At 33.2% G+C, this 12,734-nt stretch overlaps 1 protein-coding gene and 1 pseudogene across 1 annotated transcript; both read right to left on the reverse strand.

Annotated features, from left to right (window-relative positions):
• Nucleotides 1-1,133: 1,133 nt before the first annotated feature.
• Nucleotides 1,134-5,964, reverse strand: LOC124827463 (glutamate receptor 3.2-like; annotated as a pseudogene).
• Nucleotides 5,965-6,674: 710 nt separating this feature from the next.
• On the reverse strand, nt 6,675-10,119 carry LOC124827458 (THO complex, subunit 5). Its single transcript, XM_088098713.1, has 5 exons — nt 9,772-10,119; nt 9,403-9,693; nt 8,048-8,384; nt 7,352-7,683; nt 6,675-7,254 (listed from the first exon to the last, which is right to left on the reverse strand). Exons 1-5 carry the CDS (start codon nt 10,045-10,047, stop codon nt 6,982-6,984), a joined length of 1,509 nt encoding a protein of 502 aa, XP_087954839.1. The 5' UTR covers nt 10,048-10,119; the 3' UTR covers nt 6,675-6,981.
• Nucleotides 10,120-12,734: the final 2,615 nt, after the last annotated feature.

Genomic DNA, 12,734 nt, shown 5'->3' on the forward strand with positions numbered 1-12,734 from the left:
CTTCACAAGGACCCTCCCCTTACTATTTACTAATAATTTTATTTTCTTCTCATTTTAGCTTTTTTTAATGGTAAAATAATATGCCATAGAAAATTAATAAGTTGAAAATGTAAACAAAATTGAGTAATTATTCAACCCTCTTTAATATTTTAAGTTAATTTGTATACATAGTCGCTATCTCAATAGTTATTAGTCATACATCGATATTCAAGCTTTTTTGGACATGTTCAACGTTTTAATTCAACAACTCATGCTTACCATTCAGTCATAAAAACGTTACATGGGCCACCAAAAAAGCATGACCCAATTTTATTATAGTTAATTTAGGAATGGAACATAATATTAATGGATATGTTCAAATAACGAGGAAAATAATATGTTTAATAAATAATATATTTTATTAAAATCATTCTAAATTATAATTCTGATAATAAATTTTAAGTTTAACTTAATTTAAAAACTGATAAAAATGATATGGTTTGCATTCATTTATACAAATAATTAACTACTGAAAAAATTTGATATGGTGTAGGAAGCAATAACCTAAAAGCAAATATGCATTGTCATACATAATTGGATTGAGGTGATATGTTCCTAAAAGTTGGGCTTTTGGTGTGATTTCATGGATGCTAATGAAGGCAATACTGATTATTGATTTAAACATCTAACTGAGATTATATGGTCGTACAACATCCAACCACATTTTAGTAATGCATCACTTCAAAACTTTATAATTAATGTTTTTCAACTTTTTAATAAATTTTGTGATGGGAATGCACCTTACTAATGAACGAAGTACAATTAGTTATACATATCCACAGTATACATGAATTAAAGAATTACAGTATAAAAGTAAGTAGGTGAATCTACTCCTTCTGTTATATATATGAAAAATATTATTTGACACATTTAAATTTTTTACGTTGATTTGATAGTATCTTATTTACCTTTTATTCACTTTTCTTTTCAAAAATACAAAACTTTACACATGACTATTTTACCTTATATTATGTGTCAAATAAATGTAAAAATATGTCATGATTATCATTTATCTGTATATTTTAAAACACTAAAACTCAGTATCTATTAAGCACAAAAAACTAAGCAGAGAATCCAAATTCATAGTTGATGAGTCATGTGTGGAAGTTAATTGGTAACTCAATACTTGGTGTAGCTAGCTCATTGTTTTGAGATACATTCTCTCTACTATTTGCATCTTGGGCAGGTGCGGTCTTTCTGTACTTGTATGGATGCTTTTGAGCAAAAAGTTTGATTATCTGCAATCCTCTCTGTAACTGTGACAGTAATAGGTAATTCATAAATGTTTGTGCTTTCCTTTTAACAAAGTGAACAATGGTTGCCAATAAACCTATGACAGCAATGCTTCCACAAATGCCAAACAAGCCAAAGAAAGGTTGAGGACCAAGTTGTTCATTTTGTATTTTGTTGTTTGTAGATCCACAATTCGTTGTAGACAACATTTTCTCTTCTAGCTTTTGCACTTCTCCACTTTCTATGGCCTTTAAGGTTGCTCGGGATATGTCAATTGCTAAACTTGAACCTTTTGGAAATGCCTTCATCAATCAAAGAGAAAGGACATAAGAAAGTAATGAATTGTATTTACATTTGAATTATTAAAAAGAAAATAAATGTAGCAAGTTTTGAATATAATGTAGGATGATCCATTAATTCATCAACTAAGTAATGGACCAAAAAAGTGTTCTTATTGCACCCTATGATTGCATTTGTCTTCAGCAGTGTTTGTATATCAGGCACAGCTGGTTCAAGATGGGACACTGTCATCATGGATGAAAGGCTCGCAGTAAAACTTTGTGTCACAATTAGAATAGCAAATAACCAAGGTGCTAGCACTACTCTGGCCAAGTTGCTATTTACTGGTTCTCCTACATATCACAAGCATTCATAATAGAGAGAGACAAAAAATGGTGAATATATATAGCTATTAGAAAAGGATATGAAGGAGTTCTTACACTTTCCCTTTATTCTAATTAAGTTCAATATTCTAAATGCTAACACAAATTAAGGATTTTGATGAATGAAAAATGTAAGTAATGAATGGCGATTTGATGAATTGTAAGAGATATATAAAGGAGTTTAGAGTGTCATTACTGAGACTTACTGTGTATGAAGAACAATGTTGTGACAGAAAACCAGAGAATGGCCCCAAGACTCTTCAGCTCCGAATTGTTTTCACCTTCAATGAACCAGATTACAAATGCTATGAACAGATGCATTGCTGCCATCAGCATCCACATTTCTTTTGTGAAAGCGTCCATGAACATCCAGGTTTCTTTGGATCTATCTGGCTTTACTTTCACCACCATGGCTATGCCAGATTCAACATATGGATGACTGAATTCAGCAAATGCATATCTATGTTCCACCACTTGTATATCCCCCACAGCAGCATCAAGGTACTGTATTAGAAACACACATCATACCAACATTATATATCAATTATTGAGAAGTTTTTCTGATCATGATGATCTTAATCAGCATGGATAATGATTTTTACCTTATTGTTCACTTGTTCAACTATCTGATCGTAAGAGCCATAAAATGGCACAAAAACAAAAGGCAGGTGATAAGGCAGGCGTTGCACAACTGATTCAAAGACATTGATTGAGAAACCAGTGAATTGGGTTTCATTCAGTCTCTTATCATGGCTCACATTCACAAACTGAGGACATGGATCGACAGCGGGAACCCCAATTTTCAAAGGCTTTCTCTCACTACTATTATACACCCAACCTTTTGGAACTGTTTTCAACCCACCAGGCCAATCCACAGAACTTAAAAGCAATCTAGCAGAACCAGCACTAGTTGTTGTTGTGTTCACCACCTCATGCTCAACAAGGCTCTCACTCAAACCAGACTCCATTGACCAATATGCTAACTCTTTATAACCTTTTCCAACAACATTGACAATCTTAAAGGTTGGTGATTCCAATAACATTCTTCCTTTGAACCTTATCTTCCCACTAAGGCCCTCGTGATCACTATGCAAAATATTTTCTGATAAGGAAAAGTTTCCCTGTGAGCTCTCCAAGGCTTTAGCAATGGTCCAAACAGCATCATAAGCCCTGAGAGCAAAGACACTCGGATGCAATCTTTCTTCCTCAGGGTATTCCAGTGCAAACTTTCTCCTAAACATGAACTTGAAACGTTTGAACCTTTCACTCACTTCCAGGAAGTTGGTTTTGCACCCCATGACACCTTGCATGTTGAAAGTGACAGAAGAATCAAGGGAATCAAGGTGATTGGCTACATCATCTGCAATGATCCACACTGACCCTTTTTCCATCATTCCCATTTGCTTTGCCTTCTGAAAAAGCAAAGTGGCAAACTCCAAGGAGGATTGAATAAGCAAGAACACCCTATTGCTCTTGCTCTTGAGCCTTGTAAGCTCGTGTTCTATGATCTCTGTTGGGTTTGAGAGAAGGGTCATTGAAGCAAAAGCTACATGGTGATCGATTTCAGCATTGACCAGGCGCAGAGAGTAAGAGAGCCTTGTCAGTATCTCTGAATGAGAAGCAAAGAGATTGTTGTGTTCGTAAATTGCTGTAACCTTTCGCCAATGGAATTGGTGTATGATGGATGCAGTGCAATGCATGTGAAGGGTGACTTCATGGCCCATTTGGATGAAGTGTGGCAATGGGATTGAAGCTATTTCTGGAGTAGCTGTTGAGGTTAGAGATATGATGGGAACATCCTTTGAGTTTTCGTCGATGGAGAGGAATAATGTTGCTGCATCGAGTTTTGTTCCTACAACAACTTGCACTTGTTTGTTGTTTGCAAGATCTGTGTAGTTGCATGAAAAAAATGGAACACATACTGAACAGTGTGCTTATAGGCTTTCTCGGTGAAAAAATATTTCTTTTTGTTTCTATATATATTTTGGATCATCCATTCTCATTTTAAAATATGAGAAAAATGTAAAAAGTATGTTTTAAAATATCAATCGTAAAATAAAAAAAAGAAATGTCCAGGAACTTCTTAAAAAGTTAAAAAATAGGATTATAATATATATTTCTTCTTTTCTTTTAAAAGAGAAATATATATATCCTACTTAATTTCTCTCTTTTTTTTTAGAAAAACATGAAAATACTATAAAAAAATATTAAATAACAACTAAATTTAAAGATAAAGAATAATTAGTCATTTTAGTAAATAATTTAGACAGAAATTTATAAATTAAAAATTATTAATATTTAAAATATTTTTGTATTATAATTAATTTTTGAATTAAAATTTAAATTTGTTTGTAATATTAGCTATGAAAATTAATTTTTAATAATAAATTAAATAATAATTTAAATACTAGTTCTTCAGTAACTAAAATTTGATAATTAATATTAGAGATTAATTTATATTATAATTCATAAATTAATTATAATTTTTTATTTATTATGTCATATACAAATAATTTTTAATTTATAAATTGGTATTTAAAGTTTTAACTATTTTTTATTTTTTGAATTGGTTGTTATTTAATGTTTTTTAGTAGTATCTGGGACATGTGAACTTCTCTTGTGATTTATCAAGGTGTTTTAATAATTCTTCTATTATAACTTTTAACTTAAAAGGAAAATGAGTTACTTTTTAAAATCATGAAATTAAAAAATAATAAACTTAAACATATCGAACTGTTTGAGATGATACAGCTTTTTTTAATACCGCCTTGTTAATTAATAATATGTTCAATTAACATCAATCTGATAAAATATTTGTAAGGTATAATTTAGTATAAGAAACCTTGAAAAAAGAAGTGTATTAGATAATGAATGGTTTAGATTTTTCAAAAGTATGACTGGTTTAATTTTCATATAAAAATGGTCTCTACTCCATGTACAGTGATTTTATGCTTACTTTATGATAATCATTTTAATTATACTTAGTACACAAAAAATTATTTTTCTAATATTTAAACTCTAGTTGCTTTCAAAATTGAACTGAGTATTATTTTGTATCACTAAAATTATATACTTTTAGTAAGCGTTATTAACATAGGGTGTGTTTGTTTTATGCCAAACCACTTTTCAAGACACATTGAACTTCAATCCCACTTTTACAGATCATTGGCGTTGAACAGAGAGAAATTCAAAGTCATGTACTAAAAACCTATTATATATAACATTAAAATTAATTTAGGATAATTGTTAATTAATTAAGTAGGAGTATTTGTTTTCAGGTTGAAGTAGATGATTTAGTTACAGAGGTAGAGGTTGAGGTTGAGTTTGAGAAGAATGTGAAGTAACTGAAAATTACCGGCAGCGAAGATGGTGGGAGATGATGGGTTGCGATGAACGTTATAACTGTAGTTCAAGGCAAGCTCATAGCAGCTCTGTCGATTCACATCTTCAATTGCAACTTCCATTGCTATCTTCTCTTCCTTTCCCACTCGAGAACTCAACTCTACGGCTGCTCCAATGTTCACAACAATCTTCGACTTCAACATTGAGCACTTCTCTATGCTGCTCCTTTTTATCTCATCATCATTTGCATTAACTGTAGCCTCTGACCACACCCACAGAAGCAGTACTGCTACTACCAACAATAACTGAAATGGAGACATAGAATTGTTCGAACTTGCTGGAACAAGTTTAACAAATATTGCTTTGGCTAGCTGTCTGCAAACTATATATGGAGGAGCAAATTAAGTAATGCCATATGAGTAGAAAATAACATTTAAAATTTATATGCGTATGATGCAGATAGTCCAGGTCTTATGCTTTTGGATATTATCTGCTTAATAAAGAAAACATTATTGCGTATGAGTGTGGTCACGATTGTAGACTTTACCAGAAAATGTATATAAATATATGGATTCCAAAACTTCAGCATTTTGTTATGGAGATTTGACTTTGCATGACAAGAGAATTGGTAGTTAACCTTAGTTGTCCACTCGCTTCCTCATTGTTTCTTTCTTTGGCTGGAATGTGCATAAACTGAAAAGAGCATCGTCATCATCAACTTTATTCCATTACAAGTAACTAGTAGGGGTTTAATTGTTAACAAATGCCTTGAAAATAGTATGAAAATACATTTAGGAAGTTTTCAAATCATTTTAAATTAAATATTAAAGATTAGGTTTAATCCTTTTCGACATCCCTATTTATGTACGAATGTCTCAATTGGTTCCTCGTTTTTTAAAGTGTATCAAAATGGTCCTTAATTTTGAAAATTGATATCAATCGAGTCCTTTCCGTTAAGTTGGCTGGACGGCGTTAAAAAAATTATGAGTGGATGCTGAGATGACGAACGAACGCTCGTCCACCAGCGAACGAACGCTCGTCCACCAGCGAACGAGGAGCGTTCGTTCGTCATCTCAGCATCCACTCAACTTAACGGAAAGGACTAACGGAAAGGACTCGATTGATATCAATTTTCAAAATTAAGGACCATTTTGATACACTTTAAAAAACGAGGACCCAATTGAGACATTCGTACATAAATAGGGATGTCGAAAAGGATTAAACCTAAAGATTATACTTTGAATAAGAAAACTAGTTGTACTTTTTAATTAGTTAATGTCTTTTTCTACCAAGGTGACAGTGCATGTAGAAGTAGCTAAAATCTCCTGAGCGCTTGTTCTTGGATTTGATATTGACATTAATGTTTATAATAAAAGTAATCTTTGATTTTAACTTATGAAAAAAAAAAAATTCATATTTTTTATTCAGAAGTAGTAACCATCAAAAGCCACAGTTACAAGCATGATACTTTGGACCTCCAAAATATAATGTAATTTCAACAAAGGGATAAAAAAACAAAATCCTAAAAAATATAGGTTACAAGTATTTACAGCAGGTAAACCAAATAACTAAGATGTGAGTTACAATAATATAACCAAAACATAGACCAAAAGCAAGCTTTTCAGACTGCATTGTTTTCAGTTCAATGAACACCCAGGAGGATACTTCCTATTCTAAAACTGTAAAAATATAAGAAAATGACTTGTTATTGAAGAACCAAACGTGCTTTTATCCTTGAACGAATTTTCTGCAGAACTGTCTGCAATCGGTTATGCTGGCGATATTGTGAAATGCTCGGTACGAAATCTTCACCTTTGGCTCCTTCACCACCGTCTGGAGTTTCACGTCTAGCAAGCAGCAATGGAGCCACCTCGGGCAAGAAATCAATACCAGCCAGGTGCTGAGCCCATTTGTAAGGACGTGAAGTTCTATCGCAATTAAACAACATTACAGCATCCCCAACATAGAGCTTAGCCGACTGCATCACCATCCAAACAAAAACAAATGACATATAAATGCAACGGGGATAGAAAAAACGAAAGTTGCAGATAGACAGGTAAACAAGATGCCCAAACCTGGTGAGGAAGCTCGAGACCTGTGTCATCAGGGAACAAATTGCTTAAGATGTCATTCTCAGGACCATCAATAGATGCTTTGATCCCGACACATATAATATTCAACTGCATCATGTACTCAAAATTTAGAGTAACGAGGTTTGCAGACTCTAAATCAGAGACTTCGTCATCATAAATATGGAGATTGACTGTAAGTGGGTGGACTTGAAATATTCCTACTTGGTCAAGGCTCTCCTTGCCTTGAAACCTCCTTGGCCTTTTACTCGGTCTCTGACCATCTTCATCAGGTTCATCATTTTCCAATTTCGGACTCGCTACAGTAGTGGAAATGCCTGAGAGATGAAACCACAGCAAACAAAATGAGAAATATGGAAAATATTAAAAGCAACATGAGTGAAGACCATTAGTAATGACAATGGCACTTTAAATCTAGCAATAAACTTCGTTTCGTTTACTCATTATCCAGTGATTAGTGTTGAAACTATTTAATAACCTATTGTAAACAGCAGCTAAATTCCAGGTAATACATAAGTGATATTCGGGGGACTGGAATTGAATCACCTACAAGATACTGAAACATTGAAATTTATAGTCCTGCACCAGCAGATACACCGAAGCTGCTAATAGTACTGGATAATGGATAACATAGATTCCAATCGATAAAATGCTAGAATTGAAACATCAACTCTCAATTACCAGTGTCCTTGTGAGCTTGAATGTGGGCAAAAGATTGAGCATCTTTGACACTTCCTACAATCTCCACATCAATAGATTCTCCAAACGCCTCCTTTTGAGCCAACAGCTGTGAGTAAATCACATAAAGAGGTGGTGGAAGCAACTCTGCTGAGTGATGCCGCTTTAGTTTCTTAGTATGCTGAACTCCTAGTTGATTTTGCACTGGCAAGGATGCTTTCTTGAGAGACTTGAGATGTGAAGGGAGGCTAGACAAGAACTTCTTTCGGTTTGCAATTGTCTCCAAAAGAGTTTTCTTTTTCTGCTCCAGTTTGTCATGAAGCTTGCAAAGCTCCTTGCGCTGATACAACATTGCAAATATAAGTACAAGCACATTTATTTCACCATTAGCAAGAAAACGCAACTTACTACTACAAGCTTTAAATATAAATTAATGGGACAATGAACTTCCCAACCTGAAGTCTAACATTGTAGGTATATATGCTTATTAAATGACTAATCTAAATCTCCACACTCATTTAGTGGGAAAATGCATAAAGATGTTGCTCTCAAACCGCTTATCCACAAAGTATCAAGTCAGGTATCTTCAATCTATTGCATATTTATATTTATATAAATCCGTATACCTCTCTCAAATACAGAGACACGTTGACACAGGGCGCCACCATCTATTTACCCTCCAATCCTTCTTTTAAAGAACGTGTTAGCTTGTCAATACAAAACTTGTGCCGGAAGCAAAACCATCCATGACCACAATAGTACAATTCAACATTTACCAAGATCTGAAAATCAAATATTTCCATTCTCTTGGTTCCTTTTTTGGACAAAAACTATATTCCATAATAATACTAAGACATAGGTAAATCCTGGAACTTGCCAAACTACAATATCACAAAGTTTCTTTAGCGTATTAAACATCTAATATGAAGAATCGAATACCCTGAGAGCACAATATATTAAGTGTAGGCTCAACATAGAATACATTAAATTTTTCCAGAGTGCGTACAAGGTTTTAAACCGCAGCTGCAATTTCGAAATTATAGTCAAGGTTTTAAGATTGTTTCGCCCGCAATACAACCACAATTATGTGCAGCACGATTCAATATTATTGTCACGATTTTTACGATGCTCGTGACAGCAAGGATTACAGTTATAGTCACATTCACCGTATTTATCCCCAGAATCAAGGAACACAACGATACCGCAATTGTGGCCACATTGACAGCACTCATCCACAAAATCCCACACGCAACAAAACAGTAGAACTTCAAACATTTCCAACTCCTAAGCCTTTAACAACTCTTAACCATGTCTGATTCAATAAAAACAAATAAATAAAATAAGCAAATGCTACTCACCTGAAACAACTCAAAATTGAGTCTCTTCAGCACGAGATTATGTTCACTGTGACTACACAAAACGGAGTCCTTCATACCCTGCGGCGAGTCACGAAAAAACTCTCCCTCCGACACCAGCTCAATATCAGGATACTTGGACTTGAAATCGTTACACGCCTTTATTGCCTTCACGTAGTGACTCTTCTCGTATATCAGGTTCTGAAGCTGCTGCGTGGTGAGTTCCAGAGGCGCCTTCGCACGCTCAGTTTCCGTTCTCGCGCGCTCCTCCTCCAACAAGATGGAGCGATTGGCCTGAAAAAGCGAAACGCGCGTTAGTTAGTTCCGTTACGACGTCGCATTGCGAAGATAAAACCCTAGCGCGTGAGGAACCTGGCGAAGAGTGACGAAATGGAGGAACGTTTGAGTGAGGAGCTCTCTGAGTCGGACAGTGAGGAGTGGTTTGGGTTCGGCCTGTTTCTTCAGAGCGAGAATCTCGGCGACGATGTTTTCTATTGAAGCTTTCGTTTTACGCAACGATTCTTGCGGAGACTCCTCGTCCGAATCGCGTTGTCGAGGGGAATGCGGAAACATTTGCTCGTCACCGACGCCCTCGCTATTTGAAACCGGAACGGCAACCACCTCCTCCGTCGTTTCGCCGTCTTCCATTATTACTCTCTGCACCGGTAATTGTTTCACCGTGGAGAGCGTGTTTGAGGGTCTCCCCTGGGAAATTGTGGGTGATTTAACGAACTCTTACAGGTAAATTAAAAATTTTACGCTAAATTAAGATTTGTACTTTTTTAATATAACATGTTAAGTTTATATTATTTTTACTTAATTTTAAACTTGATTGAAAATATTTTAAAATATGATTGTGGAATATTATATCATTTTAATTTTGTATTTTTTTTTCTAAATTTACTTTAAACAAAATTATTTCCAAATTATGGAAAAGAGGTGATACCTAGATAAGACAACACCTAGATTTAATGTAAAGTTGAATTAAGTCAACCTAAATTGGAGTCCAGATCAACCTAGATTAGAGTCAAAATAAAATTGACTTAAGCTTACTTTGAGTTTAATTAGTTTAATTTAAGTAATATTATAACAACTTGGGTTGAGCAAAGTTTACTTAAACTCAAGTTGAGTTAAGTTAGTTTGAGACTAATAAAGTAGAATAAATCTAAACAAATAAAGTCTAGTTAAGTCGACTAGTCATGGGTCGAGCTAAATCGGTTCGAGCTCATGTTAGATTGAGTTAGGATCGACCCACATTCATTTGAGTTGGATCCTAATTCGGTTAAGACTTGATTAGGCTTAGCTTAATCAAAATCAAGTTAAGTAGATCCTATCCCAAATCAAACTAAGTCATTTTAGACCTAGATTGATTAGAGTCAGTCTAAGTTTAATCGAACTTAGTCAACATCAACAAGTTAGAGCAAACTAACTTGAGTCTAGGTCAAGTTGAGTCAACTCAAGTATAAGTCACGTTCAGTCAAGACAAAATCATGTTTAATCAAGTTGAACTAAGCTAATGTCAAATAAAATTTGGTTAGGTCCATATTGGGATGAATCGAGGTACGTAAGAGACAAATATTGTTATGTTTGCCTAAGTCATGTTAATTTGATTGGAATTGTATTAAATTAAGTTGAATAAATCGAAGGTTAGATCAAATTGAGTCTATTTTAAGTTAAATTGAATTAGATTCACTTAAATAAATATAAATTCAAACTTTTCTCAAAATATGAAATTCAGAAATAAGGATATTCAAATTTTAATTAGAATTTTAAATTATTATTTTTAAGTAACTTAATTACTCAAATGAAATACCAAAATTTTAATTTATTTTTTAAATTTCTTACCTAAATAACATTTTATTATAAAGCATTTTAAATTTTCTAAAAACATTAACCGGCCTCTTTAATTGACTTATTCAAACATTAATTCTTTAATGACATTGAACTGGACTTTAATGTAATGACTTATTTAATTGTTTAGTATTGTGAATATATTATTTTTATTTTATATTTATCTTTTATCTTTAATTATTTTGTTAAGACTTAACTTATATATCTTGTATTATAAATAGAGGATCTTATGTGTATATTGAACAAAAGGGAGATTAATCCCAAATATAATTTTTCACTATATTCAACATGATATCAAAGTCAGGTTCATAGTGTGTTATTGCACGTCTTGTCTCCTCTCAAACAACTATTCAGAGCACTGAGATTACCTTCAGGTGCCTCGATTGGAGAATCTTTGATTTTTATAGTTTCTGTCTCCTGTTCATTTATGGCTTCTTCCGCTGCTGTCTCTTTTGACCTCTCTTTTGTCACCATTGCATTTGACCCATTCATATATGTTTTTTTTTCTATGGAAAAGATGATTTTTGTTAGTTTATTTATAGCGTGGTGGCTCTTCAACAATTACCTCTTTATCCGTGGGTGGAATTCCTCAACGGCGATTTGCAAGAATAGATTTACATGAAGCAACCTCCAAGATTTGTTGCTCAGGAGGGGGATTGGGTTGGTATTTCGTCTTCTATGTTGTCTTGCAAACCATTAGCAATTTGGTATCACTCGAGTACATAATGAGATATTTTCACCAAGACCTTGGTAAATTATATTAGTAACATGGTACTTATGTATGTACTAGCTTGAGGTGGAGTGTTAGATATATTATCTTTATTTTATATTTATCTTTTATCTTTAGTTAGTTTGTTATTAATTTTTTATTTGTATTTTGGCTTAGTTCATATTTCTTCTATTATATATAGAGGACCCTATGTGTATATTCAACACGAGAGAGATTAGTTCCATATATAATTTCTCACTATATTCAACCAACATCATAGCTGATATTGATTATTTTATTATTTAAATAAAATTCACAAATAAAAAAATTAATCATTCAAATTTTATTACAGAAAAAATTACCTTCTCCCTAAGATATTTTTGCTTTAATTCTTCTTGAAGGATTTGTTTATTCTTTACTAAGAGTCTACATTAGGAATTCTAATGGAAAATAGAGTAAGTTTGATCAAAATTTATTATGCATTTCGGAAAGTTTTGAAAGCATGATGATTATAAGTTTTGTCTGTGGTTATTATAGAATAAAGATGAATCTATGATAGTTCAATTTACATGTTCAGATAATTAAATCTATTTTTGTTATAATTACTTAGAGTTTATAAAACTAAATTTTGATGTAATATAACAGGCAGCGAAAAAATGGTGATATAAAGCGAAATATTTTCCATGGTTATCCACGCATATAAAACAGTTCAAATTATTAATTACACGTGGATAAATTAAATTCAGTCAATCACAAATATCACATTATATTATAC

This window comes from Vigna umbellata, chromosome 1, assembly GCF_029865625.1.
Source record: "Vigna umbellata cultivar VRB3 chromosome 1, Vumbellata_1.0, whole genome shotgun sequence".
Lineage (NCBI taxonomy): Eukaryota > Viridiplantae > Streptophyta > Magnoliopsida > Fabales > Fabaceae > Vigna > Vigna umbellata.